At 47.3% G+C, this 20,509-nt stretch overlaps 1 protein-coding gene and 1 non-coding gene across 3 annotated transcripts; one reads left to right on the top strand and one right to left on the bottom strand.

Annotated features, from left to right (window-relative positions):
* Positions 1-9,903: 9,903 nt before the first annotated feature.
* On the bottom strand, positions 9,904-13,422 carry LOC102282669 (asialoglycoprotein receptor 1). 2 transcript variants are annotated; one of them, XM_014481554.2, is made up of 8 exons: positions 13,147-13,420; positions 11,689-11,805; positions 11,454-11,549; positions 11,311-11,382; positions 11,006-11,092; positions 10,766-10,917; positions 10,585-10,691; positions 9,909-10,446 (listed from the first exon to the last, which is right to left on the bottom strand). In XM_014481554.2, the coding sequence occupies exons 1-8, from the start codon at positions 13,211-13,213 to the stop codon at positions 10,284-10,286; spliced, it is 861 nt and encodes a 286-aa protein (XP_014337040.1). In that variant the 5' UTR covers positions 13,214-13,420; the 3' UTR covers positions 9,909-10,283. The 2 variants fall into 2 exon arrangements, with proteins under 2 accessions (XP_014337041.1, XP_014337040.1); XM_014481555.2 differs by lacking the exon at positions 11,689-11,805 and having other exon boundaries at positions 9,904-10,446; positions 13,147-13,422.
* A 6,583-nt stretch (positions 13,423-20,005) lies between these two features.
* Positions 20,006-20,150, top strand: LOC138984005 (small nucleolar RNA SNORA1). The gene has a single exon (XR_011461366.1). It is a non-coding gene; the product is annotated as a small nucleolar RNA SNORA1 (small nucleolar RNA).
* The last annotated feature ends 359 nt before the right edge of the window (positions 20,151-20,509 follow it).

The raw sequence follows: 20,509 nt of genomic DNA on the forward strand, positions 1-20,509 counted from the left end.
AGGATGCTAAAACAGAATGGTCAGCAGCTGTGGTTGTGGCCTCATGGTGAAGTGGGTCTGTCAGAAAGACGCCACCATGAGGAAAAAGAGTGTCCTAACAGCATTTGGGTTCCTTCCAGGAGCCTCAAAGATCAGCTCCACCTCTGTCCTTCACAAGGTTTGGTTTTACGAGTCAATAAATTCTCCTTTTGGTTTCCGTCACTTTCAAAAAAGGAGTTCTGGCTAATACAGGAAGTAGCCGCGCCCCCTGGTCATCTTTCCCTGTTTGCTTGGTTCCTCCATGGCCCGCTGCCCCAGGCTGACACATAACACAAAGCGGCTGTTGATCCCCAGTAGGCGTATAAAATAGGTCCCCTCCTATAAACCAGCATCAAACAAGCCAGGATGTGAGAAACAGCCAACCACTGGGAGCCCTACATCCTTCTACCTTGTCCAGCATGTCACATCCACCCTCCATGCCACGTTTCCTGCATCGTCACCACATTCTCTCTGTCCCGTGTTCCCTTTCCACCTTGGACATCATTTCTAGGCTTGGCTGTTGCTCCCAAGGCTACCTCCAAGCTCTCAAAAGGATGTGTTGGCTAGCGGTCTTGGACCCACAGAAAAGGCATTTCAGAGTTAGAGAGGCTTATTATAAATGATCAAAGATTGATGAAAGATATAACAACTGTAAGATCTTATGTACTCAATGAAATCACCTCAACAAATATAAAGGGAACACTTACTAGAACTACAAAGAGAAACTGACAAATCCACCATTGCAGTGGAAGATTTCAACATGCTTCTTGCAATTATAGCAAAGACACGGAAGCTCTGGAAAACCCAATTTAAAAACTCAATTTGATAACATATATAAAGTCCAATGGAGAAGGCAATGGCAACCCACTCCAGTACTCTTGCCTGGAAAATCCCATGGACAGAGGAGCCTGATGGGCTGCAGTCCATGGGGTCGTGAAGAGTCGGGCACGACTGAGCAACTTCACTTTCACTTTTCACTTTCATGCATTGGAGAAGGAAATGGCAACCCACTCCAGTGTTCTTGCCTGGAGAATCCCAGGGACAGAGGAGCCTGGTAGGAGGCCGATAAAGTCCAAAGAATTAAAGATTACACAGTCTACTTGACACCTGGAATCTATACTAAATTGGCTGAGTAACAGGCTGGAGGCAGATCTCAACAAGTCTCACGGAAAGAACATCATATACATCTCTCACCGAAACTCAGAAGAGTCAGAAGTCGTTAACAAGTAGAGAAATTGAAACATTCTTGTACAGTTGGAAATTTTTTTCTGACTGCACCTCGAGGCATGCAGAATCTTAGTTCTGACCTCTGTGAGACGATGGAGTTTTATTTTTAATTGGAGAATCACTTGAGTTGGTTGGTTTCCCTGCTGCCAGGAAACATCACAGCACCTTTACACAGCATGGAACAGAGCTGGGGCCGTCTGCCCCGTGGCTCTTGGGGTAGGGTTCAGGGTTCAATCCCTGTGTCAGGAAGATCCCCTGGAGAAGGCTCTTTCCAGAGGGAAAGTCCTCTCAGGGGACACAACAGGGTGGGGGGTGGCAGGAAAGGCTAACTTGAGCTCTCTTCTGACTCCCCTTCCCAGTATGCACATGTGTGTGTGTGTCTGTGCACATATACATACATACACAAAGAGACATGCACACTTACACACAGACACATATATACACATACATACACACACTTACACAAACATACAAACCTACACACAGACACATAAACACACACGTAACACAGTGACCCATATATTCTTGAGTTTTCCAGCCTCCGGTGCCTTACAATCTCTTTTAGTGCTTCTGACAAGTCTATGACTCCTCAGTCCTGCAACGCCCCTCCAAGTCTGCCTCCCTCAAATCCAGGCCACAGCCCCTCCCTTTACTCCAAAAAGCAAGGTTAGCCTGAGGCCATAAAGGGGAAGATAAGACAATGACTGCAGAGGGAACAGGAGGTCAGATGGGGAATTTTTGATGAAAAAGCCTTTGAATGTGGAGAGCATCCATGGAGAGGGAAAAGATGAAAACATTGAGAAAAGCAACAATCAGTGGACTGATTTAAGAAAATATAGAGCAACTGGAGGGATTTTTAAGAATCTGCCTGGAATGCAGGAGATCCGGGGTTCAACCCTTGGGTGGAGAAGAGCCCCTGGAGAATGGAATGGCAGCCCACTCCAGTATCTTTGCCTGGAGAAGTCCATGGACAGAGGAGCCTGACAGGCTACAGTCCATGGGATCTCAAAGAGTCAGAGACAACAGAGCAACTAACTCACTTTTCACTTTATTATACATAGATGGGATTATATTGTACATATTATCTTGCAACCTGGAATTTTTTTTTTTACTTAATTTCTTTCTTTTTTTTTTAAGATTCTTTTTTTAACCTGGACCTGATTTTCTAAAGTCTTTACTGAATTTGTTACAATATTGCTTCTGTTTTATGTTTTGGTTTTTTGGCCAGTAGCAATGTGGGATCTTAGCTCCCCTACCAAGGATCGAACCTGCACCCCCTGCATTGGAAGGCAAAGTCTTAACCACTGGACTGCCAGGGAAGTCCCTCTTCTGCTCCAACTACTCCCATAAATTTGCATCTTGCATTCCAGACTCTGTGCTCTAGGGGAAAGGGTCCAGTGGGCAATACCTAACATACAAGACCATCCCAACTACATCACGGAGGCGAGGGGGCCGATATGGTCCCCCTTGGGTTTCTCGTGCCCTCAAGCATGCACAGAATGAGGGATTCCCTAAAACCGATGACAAGTGTTTACTACAATATCCTGCCTCTCTGTTGGGCTTTTTTTCCTTCTTCTTATTGTAGGAGTTCTTTATACTCTGAATATTAATTACTTGTTATAAATGTTGCAATTATTTCATCCAAGTCTACTGCTTGTTTCCAATTTTAGTGAAGTCAAATCTGTCCATATTTTCTGGAGAAGTAAAATATCATTTCCCCATATTGCACTTGTAAAAAAATCTACAATGTCCTGTATTTCTGTTAAATCATATCTGCAGATCTGCATTTTCTGTTTCAACTGTAGTGAATAAAACACATACAAAAGAGAGAGAATAGTACGATGAACACCCAAGTACCATCGCTCCCCTCAACAATCATCAACATAGGACGGGTTTTGTTTCTTCTACACCCATCCCAACGTGCCCCCCCGACCCCGCTGAACTGTTTCAGAGCACATCCCAGACATGTGATTTCACCTGTAAAGATTTCAGCGTGGATATCTAAAATAGAGAATCTTCTGGTGTTTTGGCTGTGCCCTGTGGCATGCGGGATCTCAATTCCTCGACAAGGGATTGAACACTTGCCACCTGTGCTAGGAGAGCGGAGTCAACCGCTGAATGGTCAGGGAAGTCCCGATTCTGTTTTTAATTTAACCAAAACACATCCTATTATACCAAAAATAACTGACAATAATGCCTTATCCAGGTAGTATTCAAAATTACCTGGTATTCCCATTATGTCTTTTTTCAAAAAAGTTCTATTTTTAACTTAATTTTTATTGGCATATAGTTGATTTAATGCATGCGTGCTTAGTCGTGTCTGACTCTTTGTGACCCCATGGACTATAGCCCACCAGGCTACTCTTCATGGGATTCTCCAGACAAGAATACTGGAATGAAAAAAAAAGAATAATATTGGAGAGGATAGCCATTCCCTTCTCCAGAGGATTTTCCGGACCCAGGGGTAGAACCCAGAGCCAAAAAGATTATAGCCCACAGGGTTGCAAAGAATCAGATGTGAATGAAGCACTACACACACTCACCTGTTTTTTTGTTTTTGTTCTTTTCCTGGGCTTCCCGGTAGCTCAGATGGTAAAGAATCTGCCTGCCATGTATATATACAGTAGTGTGTATATATCAGTCTCAATCTGCCAGTTTATCCCTCTCCCCCTTCCCGCCTTGTACCATAATCTTAGAAATTTTCTACATTCTAGAAAATAAAGTTTAGAAAATAAACATAAGTTTATTTTCTATATCTATGGCTTCCCTTGTTAAAGAATCCACCTGCAATACGGGAGACCTGGGTTTGATCCCTGGGTTGGGAAGATCCCTTGGAGAAGGGAAAGGCTACCCACTCCAGTATTCTGGTCTGGAGAATTCCATGGACTGCATAGTCCATGGGGCTGCAAAGAGTCAGACATGACTGAGAGACTTTCACTTTCAACTTTCACTATGACTCTACTTCTGCTTTGAAATAAAGTTCATTTGTGCCGTTTTTTTTAGATTCAACATATAAATAATGTCATATATTTGCCTTTCTCTGTCTGACTTACTTCACTTAGTATGACAATCTTTAGGTCCATTCATGTTGCTGCAAATGGCATTATTTCATTCTTTTTTATGGTTGAGTAATATTCCATTGTATGTATATGTGCTGATGTGCTCAGTCGTGGCCAGCTCTTTGCGACCCCTTGGACTGTAGCCCACCAGGTTCCTCTGTCCATGGAATTTTCCAGGCAAGAATACTGGAGTGGGTTGCCATTTCCTTCTCCATGTATGTATATACTGCATCTTCTTTATCCATTCATCCACTGATGGGTATTTAGGTTGCTTCCATGTTCTGGCTATTGTAAATAGACCTACAATGAATACTGAGGTGCATATATCTTTTTGAATTATATTTTTTTCGAGATATATGCCCAGAAGTGGAATTGCTGAATTATATGGTAACTCTAGTTTTAGTTTTTTAAGGAACCTCCATACTTTTCTTCATAGTGGCTGCACAAATTTACATTCCCAGCAACTGTATAGGAGGGTTCTCTTTTCACCACACTGTTTCTAGGATTTATTGTTTGTAGATTTTTGGTGTTGGCCATTCTGATCAGTGTGAGGTGATACCTCATTGTAGTTTTGATTTGCATATCTCTAATAATTAGTGACAGTAAGCATTTTTTCATGGGCTTTTGGGCATCTGTATGTCTTCTTTGGAGAAATGCCTATTTAGATCTTCCACCAATCTTTTTTTGGGTTGTTTGGGGTTTTTTTGACATTGAGCTGCATGAGCTGTTTGTATATTTTGCAGGTTAACCCTTTGTTGGTCACTTCCTTTGCAACTATTTTCTTCCATTTTGTGTGTTGTCTTTATTTTTATGATTTCCTTTGCTGTGCAAAAGCTTTTAAGTTTAATTAGGCTCCATTTGTTCATTTTCATTTTTATTTTCCCCGTAATGTATTTGTATAATTGGTGTGTTCAAATCAGGATCTAACATCCCCACATTGCACATACTGGAATGCCTCTTAATGCTCTTTTAAATACATGACAATTCCCCCTCCTTCTTTGTATCCTTTGTCATTTATTTGTTGAAGAAACCAGAAATTGGCTCTGTAAAATCTACCTGCTACTGGATTTGACAGAATGCATACCTGTGTGCCTGCTCCTCTCCCCATTAAATTTCCTGTAAGTGAGTAGATAGCACTAGAAGCTTAATTAGATTCATGTTCAAGGTTCTCTTAGAAAACGCTTTCCCAGGTGATGTTGTTTAGCCCCCATTGCATCAAAATGGGAGATACATAATGTCTGCAATTTTTTAAATTGACCTCCTTCTTTCTAATCATTTTATTCTTATTTCTCGCTCTGGATCAACGAGGTCCAGGTGATGATTCCCCTCTTTTTCTGGGTTCTGTTTCTTGAAAGTGAAAGTTGTTTAGTCATGTCCGACTCTTTGCAACCCCATGGACTATACAGTCCATGGAATTCTCCAGCCCAGAATACTGGAGTGGGTAACCTTTCCCTTCTCCAAGGGATCTTCCCAAGCCAGGGATCAAACCCAGGTCTCCTGCATTGCAGGTGGATTCTTTACCAGCTGAGCCACAAAGGAAACCCAAGAACACTGGAGTGGGTAGCCTATCCCTTCTCCAGTGGATCTTCCCGGCCCAGGAATCAAATCGAGGTCTCCTTCATTGCAGGCAGATTCTTTACCAACTGAGCTATCAGGGAAGCCCTGATAAGAAGCCCCTGTTTCTTATCTCTCCCCTTTAAGGACCCCAGCAGGGTGGAGGCTGAGATGTGCATGAACATTTTTCCTGGAGATGGACTAGAGGTGAAGTGTGCCCACTCTCAGCGCTCAGCTCCGGTCTATTTAAGGTCCTTCTCTCAGTGATGCCTCCTCTTATCCTGGTCCCGTCCTAGTCTCCTCCCTTCCTTAAGCAACCACTTGAATGGGGTTGACATGTCCTTGAAAATGTACAGATTCTTGAAATGTATGTAGTGCTACTGTGTGTGTAGACTATTGATTTTTATCAGTGTTCTTGTGTTCTAGGCAGCATTCTGTTTTTTAGTTTTTTCATTTAATGCTGATTTTAGGCATCTCTGCATCCACACTACATGTGTGGACATGTAGTCACTGCGGATTTTTTTTTCTGTGTGAGATGCTTTAGAAGTTTTTTTTCCAGGTTTATTGAAGTATGACTGACAAATAAAAATTGTGTATATTTAAGTTGTACAATGCGATTTTTAAAGGTGTAAAACAGGGTGATTTAATATGCATCTACACTGGAAAATGATTCCCGCAAACTAACACATCCATCACTTCACATGACTACCAATTGTGTGTGTGTGTGTGTGTGTGTGTGTGTGTGTGTGTGTGTGAGGAAACTTAAGATTTACTCTCTTAGCAAATTTCAAGTATACAGTATGGTATTGTTAATTGTGGTCACCATGCCATACATTAGATCCCTATTCCATGCCATTGGTCTATTTGTTCTGTATCATTACCACACTGTCTTTATGGATATGGCTTTGCAATATAGTCTAATAGTACTTCCCTGGTGGTCCAGTGGTTAAGACTGCGCTTCAATGCAGGGAGTGCAAGTTTGATCCCTGGTTGGGGAACTAAGATCCTACATGCCCTGTGGTGCAGCATGTGGGATATATAGCTGATTCACTTCGTTGTACAGCAGTAACTAACACAACATTGTAAAGCAATTATACTCCAACCAAAAAAACTAAAAAGTAAAACTATGCATCTGTGTTTCCTTTATTCTCCTTCATATTTGTTTTCTACCTTTGCCAAGTATCAGATTTTCTTTTATTGATGATATCTACATTTTTATTTTCTAGTGTTTTAAGTCTTGCTTTAAAAAAACAAACAAGTTTCTCCCCCGCCCCTGCTAAAAAAAAAAAAAAAGCTCTTTCTACTTGGGGGGATTTATTGTGTCATTCTTTTTCTAAAGTTCTTTTTAAAATTATTAATTTTGGACTGTGCTGGGCCTTCATTGCTGTGCAGGCTTTTTCTCTGGTTGTAGCAGGCAGGCTTCTCATTGCAGTGGCTTCTCTTGTTGTTGGGCTCTAGGTCACGCACAGGCTTCAGTAGTAGTTGTGGTTCCCAGACTTTAGAGCACAGACTCAGTAACTGTGGTGCACAGGCTTAGTTGCTCTGCAGCACGTGGGATCTTGCCGGGCATTGGCAGAAAGATTCTTTACCACCAAACCACCAGTGAAGACCTATTTTGTTATTCTTTTTCAAGTATCTTGAGTTAAAAATTAAGCTTCTTTCCATTCAACCTTTCCTATTTTTTCAAAATAAATGCACTTAAGTCTATATACTTTTCCTTTGGGTACTTATACTGTACCACAATCTCAGTATGCAGAGTTCTCCTTGTTCACTTCTAAACTGCTTGACTTTCATTTTTATTTTTTCTTAAATTCAAAGTTATCTAGAAAGATGGTGAGAAATGTATATGTTGATAGATCTTTTTTGGCTATACTTTCATATTTAAATCTAACTTCATTTATTTATTTATTTTGTGGTCGGAGCATTGCTCCTTTTTAGAATTAGTGGAGGTCTTGTTGGTAGGCTAACACTTTGTCTATATTGGTTGATAAACCCATGTTGCTGTTGTTCAGTTGCTCGGTCACGTCTGACTCTTTGCGACCCCATGAACTGCAGCACGCCAGGCTTCCCTGTCCTTTAACCATATCCTGGAGCTTGCTGTCCATTGATAAACCCACAAGTGTCCATAAAGTCTTCAACTGTTTGTCCTGTTAACTCCCATCTGGGTTGTGGGTTCTATTTGTTGGGCTTTCTCTTCCATGGTATTATTGATTTTCCTGCCATGTTGGTGATTCTGGGTTGTGGGTTCATCTTTGCATTTGTTACCTATCTGTGGATGCTGCTTTTGTTCACATTGGGGTGGTTCTGTTCCTGTGGGCATTGCTGGAGGTAGGATAGTCCCAGTGAAACTGAGCAGGACCCTGCAGGGACCTCCAGATACAAAAGCTCCTCTGTATCCCCAGTCTCTTGTTTATTAAAAAAAAAAAAAGCTGTAGACTCCCATGCCTCCCCTGAGTCACAAAAGAGCAAGCTCAAGAAGTTAACAATTAGAACAACAGTCACAGAATCTTTAGTTCCTCCCTGAAGGACATAGATAACAGTTTCTGATGCATATTCCTGAGTTGTTTTGCAGATACTAAAATTGCCACCAAATGAAAAAAGTTAACTGCATGATGACCTGACTGTAACCATGACATAGCTGCTCCATCTTGCACAGTTCAAGAACTGTAGGAACAAATCAGCTCTAGAACTGAAGATTAACTATACTTAAGACATTACAGAGTTTGGGATGGACGTGTACACACTGCTATAATTTAAATGGATAACCAACAAGGACCTACTGAACAGCACAGGGAACTCTGCTCAATGTTATGTGGCAGCCTGGATGGGAGGGGAGTTTGGGGGAGAATGGATAAGTGTATATGTATGGCTGAATCCCTTCACTGTTCACCCAAAACTATCACAACATTGTTAATCGGCTATCAGTTCAGTTCAGTCACTCAGTCATGTCCGACTCTTTACAACTCCATGGATTTCAGCACACCAGCACTCCAACTCCCAGAGCTTGCTCAAACTCATGTCCATTGAGTCGGTGAGGCCATCCAACCATCTCATCCTCTGTCGTCCCCTTCTCCTCCTGCCTTCAATCTTTCCCAGCATCAGGGTCTTTTCCAATGAGTCGGCTCTTTGCATCAGGTGGTCAAAGTATTGGAGCTTCAGCTTCAGCATCAGCCCTTCCAAAGAGTATTCAGGACTGATTTCTTTTAGGATTGACTGGTTTGATCTCCTTGCAGTCCAAGGGACTCTCAAGAGTCTTCTCCAATACCACAGTTCAAAAGCATCAATTCTTCGGCACTCAGCTTTCTTTATGGTCCAACTCTTACATCCATACAAGAAAAACCATAGCTTTGACTAGACGGACCTTTGTCAGCAAAGTAATGTCTCTGGTTTTTAATATGCTATCTAGGTTTGTCACAGCTTTTCTTCCAAGGAGCAAGCGTCTTTTAATTTCATTGCTGCAGTCACCATCTGCAGTGATTTTGGGGCCCAAGAAAATAAAGTCTCTCTGTTTCTACATCTATTTGCCATGAAGTGATGGGACCGGATGCCATGATCTTCATTTTTTGCATGTTGAGTTTATGTTATGTTGAGTGTTAATGTTGAGTGTTAATTGGCTATACCCCAATACAAAATAAAAAGTTTATATTAAAAATAAAATAAGAAAAAAAAAAGTTTAAAATATATGAAAAAGATGACACTGACCAGAAGACCATTGCATGACCAATTTCAAGACGATTGTCAGAGCTAACTCTGTTGTTATGCACGTAAAACCTGCCCCACCTATCTACCCATGAAACTCCCCTTTAAAATCTCTTGCCCCCTGATCGGCAAGGAGGAGTTGATTTTTTGGGATATGAATCACCTTCTTTCCTAGATTGCCAACTTCCTCAATAAAGTCATAGTTCCTTTTACTCATCTCTCAATATTGCATTCTTGAGAGATGAGCAACTGAACCTGAGTTCAGTAACAAATCAGTAATAACGCTATTTTACAGCTGAAACACAGAAAGCAGACTAGCTTGCCCTAACTTGTATACCTGTAAATAACAAATCCAGGCCTCTTGGCCCAAAGCACGGACAGTTCTCAGGATGACCCATTGCCTGCCCAAGACTTCCTAGTGCTGACCAGCCCACTCCCGATTCCTAATCCCCAGCAAGCAGACAACTCAATGTTTTGTATATTTCTTTTCTTTTTACTCTAAAAAAATCCAGTTGACAATAATAACCTGCAAACCATAGAAAGCAGCATGGGTTTTAATCTCCTCGCCCCTCTAAACATCATTCTACATTCCTCAGACACCATCCTTTCCCCTTCCCTCTAAAATCTTAGATGAAAATTCAGAAGCCCCTAGATAGAAGGGCCCCAAACCAGGGCCCCTACGGCAGGTAAAGGCATTGAGGAAATAAATTAGGGGAGAGGAGGCTCTTAGCTGTCATTGCCTCCGTCCCGCTGGGCCTCACAGACCCAGCGGTAGGGCCTCAGGCAGACGTCATCATTCCAGCGGCCGTCCACCGTGATGTGGGCACAGTCTTCACCCCCTCCGAGCCCATGCCCATACCAGTCATCTGGCTGCTCTGGTGCCCAGTTCCTAAAGAAACCAGAGAGACGTGGACCCCAGAGCCTGAGACCCCAAGCCCAGCCGTGGACCCCCGGCCCCCGGGACCTGCCAGGCTGGGATGATGGGCCGAAGATGGAGGGGCAGAGCCTCGGGGGCACACACACTCACTTGAAGCCCGTCTCGTAGTCCGTCCCGTCCACCCATTTCCAGGGCCCATTTTGATCCATGAGGCCTATCCAGGTATTTACAGGGCCCATGTGGTGCTGGATAAATTTCTGGGGAGAGAGGAGGGGTGGTGACCTCTCCTTAGACCTGCCAACCTCCCAGCCGGGCCCTACCGGAACCTTACCTGCTCCTCCCAGGAGCCCACCACCACCAGGTGGGCATTCTCCAACTGGCAGTACTTCTCAGCCTCTGGCCAGGGCTTCCCGGAGCGAGAGAACCAGTAACAGCTGCCTTCATAATCGATCCAGTTCACTGGGCAGCAGGCTTTTTCAGAGCCTGGGGCGGGAGTCAGAGGGGGTGGTGAGGGGCTGAGAGGAAGTGGGTTGGGCAGGCAAGCAGGACTGGGCAACCCCCACCCCCTCACCATTGCCCTGGAAGACAGCCATCTGACAGCTCAGGCTTCGTAGGTCAGACACAAACTGCTTCACGTGGAGCAGCAAGCTGGAGTGATCTGGGGAGACAGAGGGCAGAGGTGGAGGGGGATGAGGGTAGGGGAAAGCAAGAAAGCCACGATGAACACTGGGGGCTGGGAAGGTTCTGTCATCTACCTACTGGGGCGTGAAGATAGATCGCAGATACTTCTGCCACAATGCCCCTTGGTTTGGTCTGAGAGACCGCCGTATCCTGCAAGCGCATGCGCACTCACACATACACGCACCCCTTGCTGACCTGCATTCAGTTCCTGCTGCTGTTTCTCCAGTTGGGACTCCAGGGACTTCACCTTTCTGCCCACATTTCCTCCTAGGGAAGAGACTTGCTCAGTGTCTCAATGGCCCTACTGTTCCCAGCCCCCCAGCCCCAGCCCTCCTCACCCTGAACGCTCAGGGCCTTGACCTTGGCCTCTGTGCTCACTGTGAGGTTGCTGAAGGTCTCTCTCAGGGCGCTGAGCTCCTCCTGCAGCTTGGAGTCTGGGCAGAAGAGGGTGCGGACAGGACAAAATGAGGGGGCTGCTTCCCACATCACAGCAGCCAGCTCTTCTGCCCCCCGCCCCCTCACCATATCACCTTGCTCCCTTCCCAAACACCCCCTACCCCCTGGGGAACCCACTCTGGGATCCGATCACACAGAGAACGACTAGCAGCAGGAGGCTAAGGCCCATGGAGACCAGGAGGAGGCTGGGTCCGGTGCAGAGACGCCGACTGAATGAATGAGGAGGCAGTGGCCCTACAAGAGAGGAGGTCAGGGGCTCAGGGACAGATGGGAGCCTGGGGCAGCTCTGGGGTCCTAGGAGGAGGGCAGCCTGAGCCTCCTCTAGGAGACTAGGAGGGACTTTATAGATGAAGAAATCTGGGCTGTAGGTGACCGGGAGGAGCTGGATGCATCGAGAGGTGAGAAGGGGTGCGAATCTTTCTGCGGGAGCCCTACCCAGGCTCTAGGAGAAGGCGATGGCACCCCACTCCAGTACTTTTGCCTGGAAAACCCCATGGGCGGAGGAGCCTGGTGGGCTGCAGTCCATGGGGTCACGAAGAGTCGGACACAACTGAGCAACTTCACTTTCACTTCCCACTTTCATGCACTGGAGAAGGAAATGGCAACCCACTCCAGTGTTCTTGCCTGGAGAATCCCAGGGGCGGGGGAGCCTGGTGGGCTGCCATCTATGGGGTCGCACAGAGTCGGACAGGACTGAAGCGACTTAGCAGCAGCCCCAGCAACCCAGGCTCTAGGCCTTTGCTGGCACCTAGTGGCCAAATCGAGTCACTGCCGCATCAGAACGCAGAGCCTGGAGAATGGAGTTTGCACGCTGGAGACTGGGGGCGAGGGAGTCTAGCAGGTGAGGCAAGAGAAACGGGTTTCTTGCTCTCCCAGTGAATCCCACTCCTCTTTGTCTGGGCACAGGGAGTCAGAGTAACCAGACTTCAGGTCGACCAAGTTGTGCCCACCCGGGAGCACTGTCTCAGTGAGCTGAAATGCGGGGGCTTCCCCTCCGTTTTTGCTGGTAGTCCCTTCCCCCCCCATCGAAGGGCACTGCCCACTCCCTTCTGCCAAGCATTCCATCCTGGCTCAGCCCCAACAGAAACATCTCTGCTCGCAGGAGAAAGAAAGAGGGCTTGACTCATCCTCCTCCAGTCAGAACTCCCTGAGGCCTGCCACAAAAATTTTCTCCTTGACCCAAAGGATCCCTGACACCTGTGCACTCATACATACTCACACTCACACACACACTCACACACATACACTTGGCCAAGGCTCACGGGTGTTGGAAGAGGAACGAAGAAGAGGGTCTAACTTCTTGCAGTTAACCCCCACATCCCCTGGGCAACCCCCTCCCCAGGGTCCTGAGAAGTCGGTGACAAGGCGAAGGGCAGGAGGGTCATGAAGGAGCCTGGGGACAACTGCCACCAAGAAAGGGTCTCGAATCCTACACCCTGCACCTCCCCTAAGAGGGGTGGCTGAGACACCACCAACCTCGTGAGCCGGGCAGACCCAGGGAGAGGCGGGGTCAGGGGAGGGGGCGAGAGCCACCTAATGCTCCCCTTTCAGAAATGGGGGGAGGTGTCCCCTCACTTTTTCTGTGCTGATGGTCATTCTCCTCGTTGTCCAGATGCTGAAGATCTTGATACTCCTTTGTCATGGTAGGGCCGGCTGGGACCAGGTCAAGGCTGGTGTTAGGGCTGAGGCAGGGGCTGAAGAGCTGGGGTGTGGGGTTCGGTCCCTTTCCAGGTGATCAGCGACTGCGTGGAGATCTTTCTTCTTGCTCCCGTTCCCTCCAGGCCTGACATCCAAAATCTATCTTCTGAAGTTTTTCCACTCAGTCTCCACCCCTCCAGACGTGGATTTCATTCATCCCCTCCCCCACCCCACTCCACAGTTAATTCCACCACCTCCTTTCTTCCCCCCACCCCCCTTTCTTCCCCTTTTACTTGCCAAAGGTCTCAAGGTTGACTTGTGGGTCCCTCAATCCTGCGCAGATCCCAGGCTAAGAAACAGGCTGAGGCCTGGAGAATTAGCACAGACAGCCCTGGGTGGTGGGAGGGGAGGGGGCAGGGTCCATTCAAGGGCCCTGAGCCCTGTGCGTCTGCCTGTCTGTGTGACTGTGTGTCCAAACACACCAAACCTGGCATCTGCAGTGCCCGGGACTTTGGACGTAAACAGAGGTAGAAATGGATTTGGAACTCAGGGAGGGTGTGGGGTGGGAGCGGGGGTGGCTTGCCTCTTTCCTTCCCAGGGATGGAGAGCCTCCTTGTTCTGTCCCCCATCCTTGCATGTAGCCACCCCACTCAAGGAACTGTTTGGGAGAGGTCCAGACCAGGAGGGGCCGGGGTGCAGCTGGCTGGTTCCCCTCTGCCCCACTCCCCTTTACTTCCTGTCTCTGAATTTCCCAGAACTGTTGATCTCTCCAAATATCTCTGACCAGGATCAGAGGGGCCGAGCTCTGCTCTTGCCCAATCCAGACCTATGACCCTGGCATCTGAGCCTGGGCCTGGCTTCCTGGGGCTCAGCTACCAGACACCCCAGCCTGGGGCTGAATGGCTCTCCTGGGGAGTAAAGTCCTCCAAGCTGCCTGGGGGTCAGGGGGTGGGGGCAGCAGGAAGGCAGGCTTTTCCCCACTCAGCTGGATTAGTGCCAGCAAACCTCCAGTGACTCCTCTGCGCTCCCTTGTTGTGTGTGTCACTTCAGTCGTGTCAGACTCTTTGTGACCTTATGGACCGTAACCTGCCAGGCTCCTCTGTCCATGGGATTCTCCAGGCCAGAATACTGGAGTGAGTTGCCATACCCGCCTCCAGGGGATCTTCCCGACCCAGGAATCAAACCTGCATCTCCTGCATTGCAGGTGGATTCTTTATCCACTGAGCCACCTGGGAAGCCCTTTCCCTCATTACCTCCTCTCATTAGCCCCAGAGCACACCCCTATTTGATTCAGAAATGAGGAAACTGAGGCCCTGAATGGTATGAGCTTACCCAGAGTCCAAACAGCAGAAGCAAGCCTGGAATGTGGACAGCCGGACTCCCGGGACCTGTGTGCTGCTCCCAGAACCAGGGTCCCATCCTGTCACCACAGCTGGGCCCCGGGGTCCCAGAGATACTACAAGTGGTCCCTCACAACCCCATGGAGAGTTCACGGAGGGCTAAATTCTGGGAGTGTGTGAATTGGAATTATGCTAAATTAGAAACTGGGCTTCCCTGGTGGCTCAGTGGTAAAGAATCTTCCAACCAATGCAGGAGTCACAGGTTTGATCCCTCATCCAGGAACATCCCACATGCCAACTAAGCCCTGGCACTGCAACTACTGAGCTTGTGCTCTAGAGCCCACAAGCCCTAGAGCCTGTGCTCCACAAGAGAAGCCACTGTAATGGGAAGCCCAGGCACCACTAGAGTGGAGCCCCGACTCGCTGCAACTAGAGAAAAGCCCACACAGCAACTAAGACCCAGCAGAGCCAAAAATAAAATAATCAATAAAAAAAATTTTAAGAATTTGGACGATGTTAATGACGTTAGTAAATCTTGCTTTAGACCCCAAATATGACATCATGGGAATCCTATGTTATGGATACTTCAGTGAGAAAACTAGACCCCCCGAGTTAGAAGAGTTTACATTATGTGAGATATTCAGGAACATGCGCCTCGCATAAAATAAGTCCTGGCTGCACCCTCGTTTGTGTCTTGAAAAGCCTCACATTGTTTGCATGCACTGGGACTGTGGCCAATAATTTTGGTGACTACTGGGCTATTGATTTGGCTTGCTCTGGTATTATCAGTTACAATCTGGTTTATTCAGGCAAACAAACCTACGCTGTTTTGGTCAGAATAGCAGTCACCCTTATAAGAGTGAGGATTGGAAGGAGTTTCTGGGGGATGGAAATGTCCCACTGCTTGATCTGCATGCGGGCTGCAAGGCTGCAAGTTTGTAAAACTGCTGAAACCCATACACGGAAGATCTGTGCATTCTTCTATTTGCATATTATACTGGAATAAGATGTTCTTACAAGCTGGTTCTACCCTATAACCATGTTCCCAAAACCATTGCTTAGGGAGCAGTCTGTGAACCAGTAACGAAAAACACCCCAAAGTCAAACAACTTTAGGGTGAGAGCCAGAGGTGATGAAACACCATGAGGAAAGCCAGATAAACAACATGAAACACCAGTGGCTGACTTACAAGCCAGCTCTCTGAGACCAGAGATAACCCTGAGAAACCAAGAAGTAGCTAAAAACAAAACAATGCCACATGGCGGCAGACACATGCACCCTGAGAACGCTTTACATCTGTCCCGTTAAGAATATATACCTTGGGAATTCTCTGGTGGTCCAGCGGTTAGGACTCTGTGCTTTCATTGCAGCGGCAAGGGTTTGATCCCTGATTCGGGAACTAAGATCCCATAAGCTGTGTAGCACAGTCAAAAAAAAGAGAGAGAAAATATATACTTTGCAAGGTCTTCAGAGACAGAGCTTCATGTGTTCATTTTCTATCGCACCCCAAACGTAGTGGCTTGAAATGACACCCATTTATTAGCTCACAGCTCTGTAGGGCAGAAGTCCAAGAGGAACCCCAGCTGAGTTCCCAGCTCAGGGTCTCATGAAGCTGAGATAGAGGTACTGGCAGGACCGTATTCATTTCTGGAGGCAAAGGAGAAGAAGAATCTACTCTCAAATACATTCCAGTTGTTGACAGAATCCAGTTCCTCACAGCTATAGAACTGAGGACCCCATCTCCTTGCTGACTGGCAGCCAGGGGCCACCCTCTGTTCCTCAAGGCCACCTGCCTTCCTCATCACATGACCCCTCCATCTGCAAAGTCAGCAACAGTGCCTGGTATCCTCTTGGAACTCCAGATTTCTCTGATTCCCCCTGTGCTCGTGGGATTAGATTAGGCCCACCTGGAGAATCTTCCTGTCCTAAGGTCAGCCGTGTATACAACATACACAAAAACTTAAGAATGGGAGTCCAAGGGACTTCCCCGGTGGTCCAGTCATTAAGACTCCATGCTTCCAATGCAGGGGGTGCAGGTTCAATCCCTGGCCAGGGAACTAAGATCCTGTGAGGTACAGCCAAAAAAAGATCTTTTGAATTAAAAAAAATTTTTTTTTAATTGAAAAAAATAAAAGGGAGTCAGAGGTGATAAAACACTTTGAAGAAAGCCAGATGAAGGACACAATACACTGGATGCTGAATTAGAGGTCAGCCCCCTGTACAATATGTATGGCCATCTGTAAGTTTCACTACCTACAACATAATGATTGAGAGAGCGCCGGCAGCATGCTCACAGGTGCTGGGGAGGACAGCATGGAATGTCCGAGCCACTTTTAGGACTCCGCCTCATTATGCAGAGCAACCCTGTTCCCTCTGAGTACTCTTCCCCTCAGGATACCGAGCACCTGCAGAGAGCAATTCAGAGAGCCTGGGCTCCAAAACAGGGAATCCCACCTCCAGGGTGGTCGAGAAAGGCTCCCTAGAGGAGGTCTGTGAAGCTGGCCTGAAAGAACAGGAAGGATTTTATCAGTTGTAATAAGCAAGTTTCTCTTCAGTGGGATAAACGGCCAGAGGGGTGGCTTGGGCCGCCCTGAGGAGAGCCTTGAATCTCAGGGGAAAGCAGCTTGAATGTCATTCAGGAGCACAGAGGTCTCCTGACTGGGAGGACATGCGCCCCAAGGGGGTCACAAGATCATCCACTAAGAGGCTGGCAAGAACATTTAGGGAATTTCCTGCCAGCCCAAGGGTTAGGACCCCATGCTTTCACTGCTGAGGGCCTGGACTCAATCCCTGGTTGGAGGACTAAAGTCTCAAAAGTTGTATGGTCCTGCCAAAAGAAAAAAAACTTTATATATGTTTTTATCTCTTTTCTTTAGATGTCTACTTGGGGATATGCATTATAATGTACATAATAGACTTGTACAGTAGTATATGTGTATTAGTGATCTATTGCTGTAAAATGATCCCTCAAAACCTGAGCAATTTAAAACAAGGAATATTTATCATCTCAGTTTCTGGGGGTCAGGAACCTAGGTGCAGCTTAACCAGTTGGTTCTAGCTCAGAGTCTCTTATGAGGTTGCAGTCGGATGTCATTCAGTGCTTCATTTGTTTGAAGACTTGATCGAGACTGCAGGACCAGCTTCCAAGGAGACCCACAGGACTGGCAGGTGAGTGCTGACTGTTGGCAGGAGGTCCCTCCACAGGAGTGCTTGAGCGCCCTCACAACATGGCAGCTGGCTCCCCCCAGAGCAAATGATCCGAGAGCACAAAGTGGAGGCTGAAATTTCTTCTATGACCCAGCCTCAGAAGTAATGCTCCATCATCTCCACAATGTCCTGATGGTTCCTCAGTGCAGAGGGGAACCACGCAAGAGTGTGAATGCCAGGGGGGTGAGAATACTCGGGGGCCATCTTGAAGGCTGGCTGCCACAGAATGGCCAGAATTATCAGATGAGTGAATATACACTGGGGGACATTCACCTGAAAGCATTTTACCGATGTTGGCACCTGAACAACAAAGTTAAAGACTGACTACAGCGGCCCGTGACATGTCAACCCACTCTAGTATTCTTGCCTGGGAAATCCCCATGGGAGGAGGAGCCTGGCAGGCTACAGTCCCTGGGGTCACAAAGAGTCAGACATGACTCAAGTGAGTTAGCATGTACACACGCACGCACAGGAGCCCATGAGGAGCTGCAGGTAGGGTAGTGGTGAGGTCAGAGCTGTAAACTGAGCAATGGCCCTGGCTTTGGGGTGGCCAACGGGTCAGAGATGCCCCCCCGAGAGGCAAAGAGCTCAGCCAGGAGGCCGCTGATCTGGTCCCAGTGAGAAAGTGTGAGGATTGAGGCCAGAGAGGGAAAGTAACCCGGACAAAAGTTTGCAGAGGACTGAGTGGACCTGTGGAGACCAGAGATTTCTGGTGATGATAAAGCCAGAGTCCTGGGTACTGCCCTGTGATGAGGGCACAGAGTGAAGAAAGCAGCCCAGGATGGAGTTTCCTCCTGTGGGGAGAAGCAGAAGAAAGAGCCCCAGGAAGTGCGGATGACCTTCAGGGCCAGATCTGGGGAACCCAAGTGCCAGATTAAAGATGGTCAAGGAGAAAGGGGACTGGGCCTCCTATCAGGGTGAGTCAGGAAGAGGGAAGTGCTTTTCTGGCAGCTGGAGGCAGAACCCTGGGCAGCCGGAGGACGAAGAAAGGGTTGGCGGGGACAGGGTGTGTGTGGACACTGGGAAGGAAGGCTATGATGGCCAGAGGTCCCCAGGAAGGATGTAAAGGGGATGGAAAACTAATGCAGCAGAAAGAACCTGGAGGCCACTGTCAAGATGGATCTGAGTTCATTTTATGTGGAAAGTGCTTTAATGCCCACCTGAGAGTCAGGTCAAGGTTAAATACGCTCATGAGTGGAAAGCCCTTAGCACAGTGGCACATACGATGTGCTCTGTGCACACAATTTTTATCACTGTTATTAGCAGGACAGCCAAGAGTTGCATTATCTCAGAGCCTCAGAGGGGAAGGCTGGTCAGCAGAGCACGGCGTGTCTTTCCCCAAATCCCAGAGGGTGTGAGCAACTTCCCTGGGACAGAGCTGGGGTCCTGGGGTGTCTCTCTGACACCCAGGTGTCTCAGCACTCTCAGTGCTTTCAACCTGGCATTTGGAGTGGACCCCGGACACAGAAGGTTGGAACTGCAGCCGCCTCTCATCACCCTGCAGGCTGCAGAGTCACATACCCAGCACCCCAATAGAAGAGGTGATGACAAACAGCCAGAGGGGCACAGAGGAGGCTCAGTGCCGACCTTCCAAAGAGGGTGACCTGTGGTTCCCCGGGTCTAGCCAAGGCTGACTTGGCCTTGAGTGGAGCGGACAGGAGAGGCTGGGGAGATGCACTTGGGCTGGAAGAGCTCAGTGCCAGGAGTTTAAAATGTGACCTGATAAGCCCACCCAAGGGCTACAGCATCCCCTCCCTGGGACAGAGTGAGAGCGCACCTGCCCCACGCCCTCCCCCTCCCATGGGTGGTCCTGGCCCTGGCTCCACTGTCTTTTGTGCTGGGACAGCCAGGACCCTGTGACCCAGGACTTCTCTGGGACTCCTCCTTCCTACTTCGATTTAGAGGGTGAAATTTTTAGGAAATTTTAAAACTCCAAATGCTTCCAAGTTTATTTAACTTTCCATTTTACTCAGTAACAGAGAATAGATCAAGAGGCCAAGAGCAACCATCCTTTGACCAGGCAGTGTGCCACCGGTTTTATGTGTTTTTTCCCTTTATTCCTCGCAAGAATCCAACCAGGTGGTTACTGTTGCCATTTAACAGCTAGGGAAACCAAGACCCAGAGAAGTGAAGCTCTTTGGCCAGTGAGTGACACCGCATCTCTCATCTGAAACTCATGACCACCTCCTCCCTGGCTCTCTACTGCCCCCTATCGTACCTTCTCCACCAGGACCCTGGGCAACCTGGCCACTCCCATCTTAACCGCCCTCCAAGGGGACTTTTCGCAGCGTTTATAACATCCACGTGATGTTAATGTGACTACATGGAGAACACAGGTTTTGCCTCCATCACTGTAATTTTATTGCAGTGGTGACAGTGAGACCTGTTAACTTTTTTTTTTTTGCTAGGCTCATGAGTAAAAACTGGATATAACAAGGCTTTTCAATATTAGGAAAGATGAAGGAATAAATAGCAACCTACTTGCTACATTTAACTTCTAGAGTCTTAAAGTAAATTGCTTGAGGAAATTGGATCCCAAAGATTACAGGTGGGGAATTTTTAAGTGTGTCCATATTCCACTGGTGCTCAAAGAGGCTCAACTAAAAGAATTATGGGCTGACTTAAATAACAGCTGTGGATTGAGCAAAACTTTTTGAGCTATCTTATTTTGAAGATTATGACTGTGGAGGAACCAAGGTGATTGGCAGTGGAAAGAATCAGTGGAATTTTAAGGAATGCGAAATTCATTAAAA

The sequence above is a fragment of the Bos mutus genome, chromosome 19 (genome assembly GCF_027580195.1).
Source record: "Bos mutus isolate GX-2022 chromosome 19, NWIPB_WYAK_1.1, whole genome shotgun sequence".
In the NCBI taxonomy this organism is placed as follows: Eukaryota; Metazoa; Chordata; class Mammalia; order Artiodactyla; family Bovidae; genus Bos; species Bos mutus.

Coding starts and splice junctions, on each gene's coding strand:
- LOC102282669 (XM_014481554.2), bottom strand. CDS start 13,213: ATGACAAAGGAGTATCAAGATCTTCAGCATCTGGACAACGAGGAGAAT. Junction 11,806..13,146: donor TGACCATCAGCACAGAAAAA/GTGAGGGGACAC, acceptor CCTCTCTTGTAG/GGCCACTGCCTCCTCATTCA. Junction 11,383..11,453: donor CAAGGCCCTGAGCGTTCAGG/GTGAGGAGGGCT, acceptor TCTCTTCCCTAG/GAGGAAATGTGGGCAGAAAG.